At 40.0% G+C, this 12106-nt stretch overlaps 1 protein-coding gene across 1 annotated transcript in view; it reads left to right on the forward strand.

The window, feature by feature from the left end:
* LOC139754433 (unconventional myosin-XIX-like) overlaps positions 1-12106 on the forward strand; it is a 402035-nt gene that overhangs the window by 219797 nt on the left and 170132 nt on the right. Inside the window, exons 8-9 of the mRNA XM_071671709.1 lie at positions 1402-1492; positions 7574-7680. Coding sequence (XP_071527810.1) covers positions 1402-1492; positions 7574-7680 — 198 coding nt within the window. The remainder of the gene's footprint in view (positions 1-1401; positions 1493-7573; positions 7681-12106) is intronic.

Genomic DNA, 12106 nt, shown 5'->3' on the forward strand with positions numbered 1-12106 from the left:
GAGGCAAGTTGTTAGAAGCCGTGAAAAGTTTTTATCGAGGATGTAAGGCATGTGTACGTGTGGGAAGAGAGGAAAGTGATTGGTTCTCAGTGAATGTAGGTTTGCGGCAGGGGTGTGTGATGTCTCCATGGTTGTTTAATTTGTTTATGAATGGGGTTGTTAGGGAGGTGAATGCAAGAGTTTTGGAAAGAGGGGCAAGTATGCAGTCTGTTGTGGCTGAGAGAGCTTGGGAAGTGAATCAGTTTTTGTTCGCTGATGATACAGCGCTGGTGGCTGATTCATGTGAGAAACTGCAGAAGCTGGTGACTGAGTTTGGTAAAGTGTGTGAAAGAAGAAAGCTGAGAGTAAATGTGAATAAGAGTAAGGTTATTAGGTACAGTAGGGTTGGGGGTCAAGTCAATTGGGAGGTAAGTTTGAATGGAGAAAAACTTGAGGAAGTGAAGTGTTTTAGATATCTGGGAGTGGATTTGGCAGCGGATGGAACTACGGAAGCAGAAGTGAATCATAGGATGGGGGAGGGGGCGAAAAATCTGGGAGCCTTGAAGAATGTGTGGAAGTCGAGAACATTATCTTGGAAAGCAAAACTGGGTATGTTTGAAGGAATAGTGGCTCCAACAATGTTGTGTGGTTGCGAGGCGTGGGCTATGGATAGAGTTGTGCGCAGGAGGGTGGATGTACTGGAAATGAGATGTTTGAGGACAATATGTGGTGTGAGGTGGTTTGATCGAGTAAGTAACAATAGGGTAAGATAGATGTGTGGTAATAAAAAGATTGTGGTTGAGAGAGCAGAAGAGGGTGTTTTGAAATGGTTTGGTCACATGGAGAGAATGAGTGAGGAATGATTGACCAAGAGGATATATGTGTCAGAAGTGGAGGGAACGAGAAGTGGGAGTCCAAATTGGAGGTGGAAAGATGGAGTGAAAAAGATTTTGAGTGAAAAAGATTTTGAGTGATCGGGGCCTGATCATGCAGGAGGGTGAAAGGTGTGCAAGGAATAGAGTTAATTGGAACGATGTGGTATACCGGGGTCGAAGTGCTGTCAGTGGATTGAACCAGGGCATGTGAAGCGTCTGGGGTAAACTATGGAAAGTTGTGTGGGGCCTGGATGTGGAAAGGGAGCTGTGGTTTCGGTGCATTATTACATGACAGCTAGGGTCTGAGTGTGAATGAATGTGGCCTTTGTTGTCATTTCCTAGTGCTACCTCGCACACATGAGGGGGGAGGGCGTTGTTATTCCATGTGTGGCAGGGTGGTGATGGGAATGAATAAAGGCAGACTATGAATTATGTACATGTGTATATAAGTTTGACTTACAAAAGTAAGACCTTGAAGAGTGACCTTAGTACATAGACTGATATTTTATCCTATGTCATTAAATCTTATTTTTTTATCTCTTTATAGGTTATAGCAGCCTTACTTAACTTGGGGAACATTAGTTTCACTCAAGAGGATGGGGACCAGACTGCTTGGACAGTTAATAAGCAGAGTAAAGGTACCATTAGTATAAATTGTATTTCATGTGTTCAGGATATCATGATATTAGTCCATCATTTGAGCCTACTGTAATTATATAAGAATGCTTTTGGGAATATATTTGATATACCAAGCTTTTAACCAAGAAACATCTTTCTTTCATTCTTGCTTTAATGGCATATTATCTTTTCTTGCTTCTGCTTTTTTGTTTTTCCCCCGCTTATCTATTGCTTCTCCTGCCTTTGCAAAGCAGTGTCAGGGGTAGACAAAAATGGTTTCATTTGCACACTACCATCGAACGCAAGACTTACAGATTGCTTCATGGTTTATCTTGACCATTTCCTATACCCTGGTTTACCTTATTGACAGCACATCCTCCCCCATTCACCACATTCAACCAGTTCATTCAGTCCTTTTATGCCTCTCACCTAACTGAATGTTCAAACCCCAATTCTTGATGTACCTCTCTAACCCAGAGCTCAGTGGTGAAAGTGATTGCGATACAGGAAACAGACACAGGTATATTATCTAGGGTAGATAGTTTAGATAGTAGGATAGCAACCATAGAGACGAAGCTGGAAGATACTTCCACCTTCCAACCTGCGAGGAAAACTTGTCCCCTTATTACCGAACAACTGAATGAACTCTCTACTCACAATAGGTTTATTGTACTGGAAGATAAAGTACAGGATGATCGTAGCATCATCCTGGTCAGGGACTCTATAGTCATACATCAGGACCAGGAGTTCTGTGCAAAGGGTAGAAATTGGAAGAACTTTTGTTATGCAGGTGCCAAGATAGACAGTGTGAGACTGTCATCAAACTTATCAAAGTTTAATGACAGTCTCACACAATCCCAAGGATGTGATTTTGTTTTTCAGGTGGGGACGAACAATACAGTTAATGGGAAATTGGAAGAAATAGTGGTAAGGTATAGGGAACTTACTGACGAGTTCAAGGAAAGTCTTAGGAAGCTTATGATGCTGGGATTGCTGCCAAGGTATGTTGATTCCTGTACCCTTAGTAGAATGCTGGGATAAACAAAAGAATCGAAGCTCTCTTTAGGGAGGAGGATAGTGTATTTAGTATAGACCTGTGGGACCATTTTAGTCATGATAGATCTCTGTAAGCTAGGGATGGTCTTCACTTAAATGGAATAGGGAAAGCCTGCCTTAGCAGAGCACTGGATAGGAATATCAGACCTTTTTTCAATAGCAATAAACTACTCTGGGGAGCAAATCACAGTCTAGTTAATGAAGGAACTAGAAGAGTGAGGAAGGGGGAGGGAGTAGCTTTGGGGGTTAGGTCAGTGCGGGGGCAATCTGAGTGTGAATGGGATCTGAGGAGCAAGGTAGAGGATGGATGAGAAGTTGGTGGTAGGGATCCTTGGCTAGTAGCAGAGGCATTAGCAAAGACAGATCAAGTAGAGTCAGTTGGGGACAACTCTGGCAGTATAAGTAGCGGGTTAGCGCAGGTACGGGTTAACTTTCTTGTAACTTTTAAGAACAATTCTGGTAGGGTCCAGTGCAGGGAGGGTCACAGTAAGGCAGCAAACCCATAACAGATGGAATACAATCTCCAACTGCTGCACTCACATACATTAGCAGTGATAATACAAACACACATACCGACAGTAAGAAAAGAAAAGCCAAAGTCAGTTCAGAAATCAGCTCAGAAGAAAATACGTTTGATATACACAAATGCCTGGAGCATCATTACGAAATGCAGTGAACTTATATCCTATGCAGTTACTGAAAAACCAAACATTATTGTAATCTTAGAAACATGGGTAAACTCTTAAACACTTAATTACCAAGTTAGCAGTTTGCTTTTACATGGTACGTGATGGAGTTTTGATCTACATTGATAACAATCTAAGTGCTATTAAGATAAGGAAAGTAGACACACACACTTATGACTGTCTTTATATTGACATTACAGACAAGTTTAAAAGTAAACTATGTCTTGGTGTTATTTACAGACCTCCAAAGCAAAAAGACGACAATGATAAGATATACAGTGATATCAAAACTATGTTAAACAGTAAAGAGGCTATAATAGCAGGAGACCTCAACAGTCTAGAACTAAACTGAAATACATTAACAGTTGACCAAGAGGGAGTGAGACTAACAGAACTGATTGAAGACACTTTTCTACAAGTTAATAAAAAAAAAACAACTAGAGGTAAAAACTTTCTTGATCTGGTCCTTACCAGTGACACAAACTTAATCAACTCTTGTGAAGTAGGCGAGAGTTTGCTTAGATTAGAGGTGAATTTAGATTATGAAATTAATGACAACAAACTCTTGATCCCAGAGTACAGGCAAACAAATTTTGAAAACATTAGACAAGAAATTCACAGTACCAATTGGACAAAACTTCTTGAAGTTTACACAGTAGAGGAAATGTAGAATGATTCTAAAAACACACTACTCAAGACTGAAAATCAACATATTCCACGAATTATAAAGAGAACCTGCAGTATTTCAAAAACATCATGGATAATAGGAGAATAGAAGAACGAATTTGCCAAAAGAAGAAAACATAAGAAATTCAGATCTGTGAGAACCAATGAAAATTACCAGGAATTAATCAAAATCCAAAGAGAGTGTTAGAAGGTCATAAGACAGAGTGAATGTGATGAAGAAAAAAAGAATATCCTTAAAAGTTAAGAATAATCTTAAGGAATTCTTCAAATATATAAGACAAAGGAAGAAAGTGAAAGATGGAAATGGATCATTATGAAACGAACATGACACCCTAACTACTGACGACAAGGAAATGAGTATCATACTAACTTATTCTTTTAATTCCGTATTCACAGTGGAAGAAACATCTTGAATACCACAGTCATTGAAAATGTTTCAAGGATCTGACAAAGAAGAGTTAAAGGTTAGAGAAATAAAGAGCCCTGAAGTACTTGAATACCTGGACCAATTAAATCCTAACAAATCCAATGGCCCAGATAACTTAGCTTCAAGATTTTTAAAGGTCAGGAGACGGCTGATATACCCCTTAAAAAAATATTCAGCAAATCTCTATTGGATGGTCAGGTGCCAACTGACTGGAAACTAGCAATTGTTACTTCTTTATATAAAAAAGGAGACAAAAAGTGTGCCTTGAACTACCGCCCAATTAGCCTTATAAGGCTAAGTTAGTGTTAGGTGAAACGATGGAAAAGATAATATGAGATAGAATTGTCACGTTTCTAGAACACAGAATTATGTTGGACAACCAACACGGTTTCTGTTGTAGAAGATCCGGCATGGGGAATTTGCTGGAATTTTTTAATGTTATTTATCAGAATTGGGATGAAAAATTACCATCTTATGTAATATATTTAGATTTCCAAATGGCTTTTGATAAAGTACCTCACAATAGACTTTTACATAAACTCAAAGCACTTGGACTTGATGAACAGAGACTAGCTCACTGGAACAAAGCAGCGTGTAGTATTTAATGGCAAAGCCTCAGATTGTCTAGCTGTAATGAGTGGTGTGCCACAGGGGCCAGTCCTACGCCCATTCTTTTCATAGTATACATTAATGACCTAGAACTTGGCCTCATATTTAAGATCATCAGATTTGCTGACGTTACTAAACTAGAAGGTAGAGCTGTAAACAGGTGGGACTGCAAAATGATTCAGAGATCTTAACTTACTAGAGAAGTGGTCAGACAAATGGCAAATGAAGTTTAATGTAGACAAGTGTAAAGTTATGCTTTTTGGAGACAAGAATGTAGTACTACAAGCTATTCGGAAACTCTGTAACTAAAGTAAATGAAGTTGTCATAAACAACAATTTGAAATACGCTAAACAGTGTCAAGCAGCAAGTAAGAAAGGCAACCAAATATTAGGTTTCATAGCTAGGAACATAGATTACAAGACAACAGAAACAATTCTCACACTTTATAATTCTCTAGTAAGACCACATCTTGAATATGCAGTCCAATTTTGGTCCCCAAACATATGCTTTTTACTTTTCTTCCAGGGCATTTTCAATTTCATGCATCTACCATGCATATTCATTTTCAGTCATATCTCACAACCTTGTATTCCACTACAAATTCTACAACCTTTAACAGTCTTTCTCTAAACATTTGAATCTCCTTTTTCAAATATGACTGCATCCCTTTCGTATTCCTCCATGCATTCTTTATGGTTCATCCTCTCCTTTGCTAATACTTTTACCTCTGTGTTTTTCTTTAGCCCATACTTTCACTTCACCCAGATCCTCACCTTCACAAGAATTGTACAATGGTCAGAATATCTAAAGATTCCTCACACATTTCTAGCATCTAGCTCAACCTTTCTCACCTTGTCTACATCAGTTTACTTATTCACTCGTGTATTTGTTTGTTTAGAATATTCATTTCCATTTCTTCAATTCTTAGATTGATCTTTCCAGTAAGTACAGTACATGATATGTCATTGCTAGATATTAGAACATAATGCATGTTTGAGTAGTACTTTTAGAAGAAATCTCCATTTTGGCATTGCTTTTGCTTTCGTAAACCTATGCTGAGAAATGTAATATAAAAGAATTAGGGTTGTGGTACTGAATGCATGCAATGGTAAGCAGGAGAGAAACATGAAAATGTATTGGAAGGTAGGGGCCTAGGAAATCAAAAAAAGTGAAAATGAGGAATGTTTGTCATTTGACGTAGTGTAAAGATTGCAGCTTTGCTATTTACTTCTTTTGTTCAAGGAAACTAAAGGGGAGTAAGCTCATTTTAATGATATGCAAAGAAAAGATAGAAATTGATTTTGAGGACAGTTACACCACAAATTTTCCAGCACTCTTGGTTCCAAAGTCTTGCCGGATTAACCATTTTGCCGGACCAACCATGGTCATGTAATAATAATTCATCTATACACCTCTAGCCCACTAATTATACATCTCCCATGTGTCTAAAGTATACCATGGACCAAGAAATTTAAAGTGAACAAATATTAAATATTTGAGCACCCTAAGATGGTAAGTCTGTCCTTAGATTGTTTGAATCTTGTGGGGTCTTCTACGTCTTCTGTTGTTAATGTTTTCCTAGGTGTGCATCACCAGAATAATGCAGTTTTGTCTGCATTTTACACCTGCTCAGGTCTGTCCTTAGATTGTTTGAATCTTGTGGGGTCTTCTTCGTCTTCTGTTGTTAGTGTTTTCCTAGGTGTGCATCACCAGAATAATGCAGTTTTGTCTGCATTTTACACCTGCTCAGGACTGAGGTGCTTATCAGCTACAAGTTTTGCAAATTCGTCCACATACTTGGCAGCTTCTTTGTGGTTTGCAGACTGCTTTTTTCCGCACACTTTATTCATGGAAATTCCATAACGCTTCTTGAATCCTTGAAGCCATCCTTCACTATAGTCATGCTCATGTTGTAATTTAAGTTCTTTATGGAACAACTCAGCCTTATCCATTATCATGCTGCCAGACAAGTCCACTCCATCACTCTGATGCTTTCGAAACCATTCCATCATCACTTGATCATACTCAGTACTCTTACCATTTTCATAGTTTTTCTAATCGTCATTTGCTTCTTGGAATCGCTGTCTGCATAGAATATCAGTATTTTCTCCCTTTGCTTCTTTGTATCATACACAGTTGATGAACTAATACTGTAGATGTCACAGAACTTATGCACCGAAACACCATGGTTCATTTTTTCAACAGATCTACTTTATCTTGGATCAATATGGACAGGTGTTTACAATTGACACCACGACTGACACTCTTGTATGTCTTAGAAGCCATAGCTAGGGTTAGATTTAAGCAAAATAGACTAAGAATCTCACAGAATTGCGGTATCACCACCACCAAGTGTAGTGCAAAGAATGTAAATAAGCGTGCCCTACACACAACTCCATCTGTGGCTGCCCAGTAAACTAGTCTGGTGGCCGCGGTAATTTCAAGTTCCCTCACGTAATTTTGTACGGACTAAAGGAGGTGCCGTACCATTAGTTGCCAGAAATTCGGTGGTGTACCTGTATATTTATATTTTCATTGCTATATATGTATGAGTTAATCATTGATTAGTTTTATTGCAGTTTGCTTATACTGCTTTTGACTATGAAGTTTTTAATCTCTTACTTATGATTTGCAGAATGTTTGGAAAGTTTAAGAACTGCCTGTGCATTATTAGGGTTGAAAGAAGAGAAACTGGTTAACACCCTTACTATCCATACCTTCAGTGTTAGTAGTGCTCAGAAGGTGAGTAGTATTTGTTAGAACTTTCATTTTAGTTTCCTTTCACTTGACAGTGAACCAAAGAGACATGCACTTAACAGTGTATTAAGGCTAATGCAGATCTCATGAAATGGAGAGTCAGGACTGTCTGATAGCATTATTTCTTTCGTCAGTTTCCAGTCACAACAGAAAATCACCATTCCTAATCTAAGTTGAATGCATTTATTATTTCACACAGTGCTAACCACTACCCATTCAAACCTTAACTTGCCAAGCTGGTGGTGAGAGAGCAGCTGATACGTCAGTACAACCTTTTTATAGAGACATAACAGGATGTAACAGATTGGGGTGTCCAAATGTGTGTGGATGTAACCAAGAAAAGAAAAAAGGAGAGATAGGTAATATGTTTGAGTAAAGGAACCTGGATGCTTTGGCTCTGAGTGAAACGAAGCTCAAGGGTAAAGAGAAAGAGTGGTTTGGGAATGTCTTGGGATTAAAGGCAGGGGTTAGTGAGAGGACAAAAGCAAAGGAAGGAGTAGTGTTCCTCCTGAAATAGGTTTGGGAATATGTGATAGAGTGTAGGAAAGTAAACTCTAGATTGATATGGGTAAGACTGAAAGTGGATGGTGAGGGAAGGGTGATTATTGGTGTCTGTGCACCTGGTCATGGGAAGAAAGATCATGAGAGGCAAATGTTTTGGGAGCAGCTAAGTGAGTGTGTTTAGCAGCTTTGATGCACAAGACCAGGTTATAGTCATGGATGATTTGAATGCAAAGGTAAGTAATGTGGCAGTTGAGGGTATAATTGGTGCACATGGGGTGTTCAGTGTTGTAAATGGAAATGGTGAAGACCTTGTGGATTTGTGTGCTGAAAAAGGACTGGTGATTGGGAATACCTAGTTTAAAGAGAGAGATATATATGTAAGTATATATATTTGAGTAGGAGATATAGCCAGAGAGCGTCATTGGATTACCTGTTAATTGATAAGCGTTTAAAAGAGAAACTTTTGGATGTTAATGTGCTCAGAGGGGCAGCTGGAGAGATGTCTGATCACTATCTTGTGGAGGCAAAGGTGAAGATTTTTAGAGGTTTCCAGAAAAGAAGAGAATGTTGGGGTGAAGAGAGTGGTGAGAGTAAGTGAGCTTCGAAAGGAGACTTGTGTGAGGAATTACCAGGAGAGATTGAATACAGAATAGCAAAAGGTGAGAGCAAATGATGTAAGGGGAGTGGGGGAGGAATAAGATGTATTTAGGGAAGCAGTGATGGCTTGTGCAAAAGATGGATTTTGGCATGAGAAAGGTGGGAGGTGAGCAGGTAAGAAAGGGTAGTGAGTGGTGGGATGAAGAAGTGAGATTGCTAGTGGAAAAGAAGAGACAGGCATTTGGACAATTTTTGCAGGGAAATAGTGTGAATGACTGGGAGATGTATAAAAGAAAGCAGCATGAGGTCAAGAGAAAGGTGCAAGAGATGAAAAAGAAGGCAAATGAGAGAGTACCATTGAATTTTAGGGAGAATAAAAAGATGTTTTGGAAGGAGGTAAATAAAGTGCGTAAGACAAGAAAACAAGTGGGAACATTGGTAACGGGGCAAATTGGGAGATAATAACTAGTGATGAAGTGAGAAGGACATGGAGTGAATATTTTGAAGGTTTGTTGATGTGGTTGATGATAGAGTAGCAGATACAGGGTGTTTTGGTCGAGGTGGTGTGCAAAGTGAGAGGGTTAGGGAGAATGGTTTGGTGAACAGAGAAGGGGTTGGATGGTATTACAGTGGAATTTATTAAAAAAGGGGGTGACTGTGTTGTTGATTAGTTGGTAAGGATATTCACTGTATGTATGGATCATGGTGAAGTGCCTGAGGATTGGCGGAATGCATGCATAGTGCAATTGTACGAAGGCAAAGGGGAGAAAGGTGAGTGTTCAAATTACAGGGGCAAATGTTTGTTGAGTATTCCTGGGAAATTATATGGGAGGGGATTGATTGAGAGGGTAAAGGTATGTACAAAGCATGAGATTGGGGAAGAGCAGTGTGGTTTCAGAAGTGGTAGAGGATGTGTGGATCAGGTGTTTGCTTTGAAGAATGTGAGAAATACTTTGAAAAACAGATGGATTTGTTTATAGCATTTATGGATCTGGTGAAGGCATATGATAGGGTGGATAGAGATGCTTTGTGGAAGGTTTTAAGAGTATATGGTGTGGAAGGTAAGGTGCTAGAGGCAGTGAAAACTTTATACCAAGGATGTAAGGCATGTGTGCTAGTAGGAAGAGAGGAAATTGATTGGTTTCCAGTGAATCTCTGTTTGTGGCAGGGTTGCATGATGTCTCCATGGTTGTTTAATTTGTTTATGGATGGGGTGGTTAGGGAGGTAAATGCAAGAGTTTTGGGGAGAGAGGCAGGTATGCAGTCTGTTGTGGATGAGAGAGCTTGGGAAGTGAGTCAGTTGTTGTTCGCTGATGATACAGTGCTGGTGGCTGATTGGGGTGAGAAACTGCAGAAGCTGGTGACTGAGTTTGGTAAAGTGTGTGAAAGAAGAAAGTTGAGAGTAAAGGTAAATAAGAGCAAGGTTATTATATTAGCTTCAGTAGAGTTGAGGGACAAGTTAATTAGGAGGCAGTGAAGTGTTTTAGATATCTGGGAGTGGATTTGGCAGCAGATGGAACCATGGAAGCAGAAGTGAGTCACAGGACGGGGGAGGGGGCAATGATTTTGGGAGTGTAGAGGAATGTGTGGAAGGCAAGAACGTTATCTTGGAGAGCAAAAATAGGTATGTCTGAAGGAATAGTGGTTCCAACAATGTTATATGGTTGCGAGACATGGGCTATAGATAGGGTTGTGGGGAGGAGGGTGGATGTGCTGGAAATGAGATGTTTGAGGACAATATGTGGTGTGAGGTGGTTTGGTCGAGTAAGCACCGAAAGGGTAAGAGAGATGTATGGTAATAAAAAGAGTGTGGTTGAGACAGCAGAAGAGGGAATACTGAAATGGTTTGGTCACATTGAGAGAATGAGTGAGGAAAGATTGTCAAAGAGTATATATGTGTCAGAGGTGGAGGGAATAAGGAGAAGTGGGAGACCAAATTGTAGGTGGACAGATAGAGTGAAAATGATTTTGAGCGATCAGGGCCTAAACATACAGGAGGGTGAAAGGCGTGCAAGGAATAGAGTGAATTGGAACGATGTGGTATACCCGGGCCAATGTGCTGTCAGTGGATTGAACTAGGGCATGTGAAGTGTCTGGAGTAGACCATAAAATGTTTTATGGGGCCTGGATGTGGAAAGGGAGCTGTGGTTTCAGAGCATTACATATGATGGCTAGAGACTGAGAGTGATCGAATGTGGCCTTTGTTGTCCTCTCCTAGCGCTCCGTCATGCGTGCGCGGGAGGAAGGGGTACCATTTCATGTGTGGCAGGGTGGTGACGGGAATGGATGAAGGCAGCAAGTATGAGTGTGCACATGTGTATATATGTATATATATATATTTTATATATATACTTCCCACGCATTCCTCACGTGTCGTAGAAGGCGATTAAAGGAGACGGCAGCGGAGGGTTAGAAACCCTCCTCTCCTTGTATTTTAACTTTCTAAAAGGGGAAACAGAAGAAGGAGTCATGCGGAGAGTGCTCATCCTCCTCGAAGGCTCAGATTGGGGTGTCTAAATGCGTGTGGATGTGACCAAGATGAGAAAAAAGGAGAGATAGGTAGTATGTTTGAGTAAAGGAACCTGGATGTTTTGGCTCTGAGTGAAACGAAGCTCAAGGGTAAAGGGGAAGAGTGGTTTGGGAATGTCTTGGAAGTAAAGTCAGGGGTTAGTGAGAGGACAAGAGCAAGGGAAGGAGTAGTACTACTCCTGAAACAGGAGTTGTGGGAGTATGTGATAGAGTGTAAGAAAGTAAACTCTAGACTGATATGGGTAAAACTGAAAGTTGATGGAGAGAGATGGGTGATTATTGGTGCATATGCACCTGGGCATGAGAAGAAAGATCATGAGAGGCAAGTGTTTTGGGAGCAGCTGAATGAGTGTGTTAGTGGTTTTGATGCACGAGACCGGGTTATAGTGATGGGTGATTTGAATGCAAAGGTGAGTAATGTGGCAGTTGAGGGAATAATTGGTATACATGGGGTGTTCAGTGTTGTAAATGGAAATGGTGAAGAGCTTGTAGATTTATGTGCTGAAAAAGGACTGGTGATTGGGAATACCTGGTTTAAAAAGCGAGATATACATAAGTATACGTATGTAAATAGGAGAGATGGCCAGAGAGCGTTATTGGATTACGTGTTAATTGATAGACGTGCAAACGAGAGACTTTTGGATGTTAATGTGCTGAGAGGTGCAACTGTAGGGATGTCTGATCATTATCTTGTGGAGGTGAAGGTGAAGATTTGTAGAGGTTTTCAGAAAAGAAGAGAGAATGTTGGGGTGAAGAGAGTAGTGATAGTAAGTGAGCTTGG

Source organism: Panulirus ornatus, chromosome 17 (genome assembly GCF_036320965.1).
Source record: "Panulirus ornatus isolate Po-2019 chromosome 17, ASM3632096v1, whole genome shotgun sequence".
Classification (NCBI taxonomy): domain Eukaryota; kingdom Metazoa; phylum Arthropoda; class Malacostraca; order Decapoda; family Palinuridae; genus Panulirus; species Panulirus ornatus.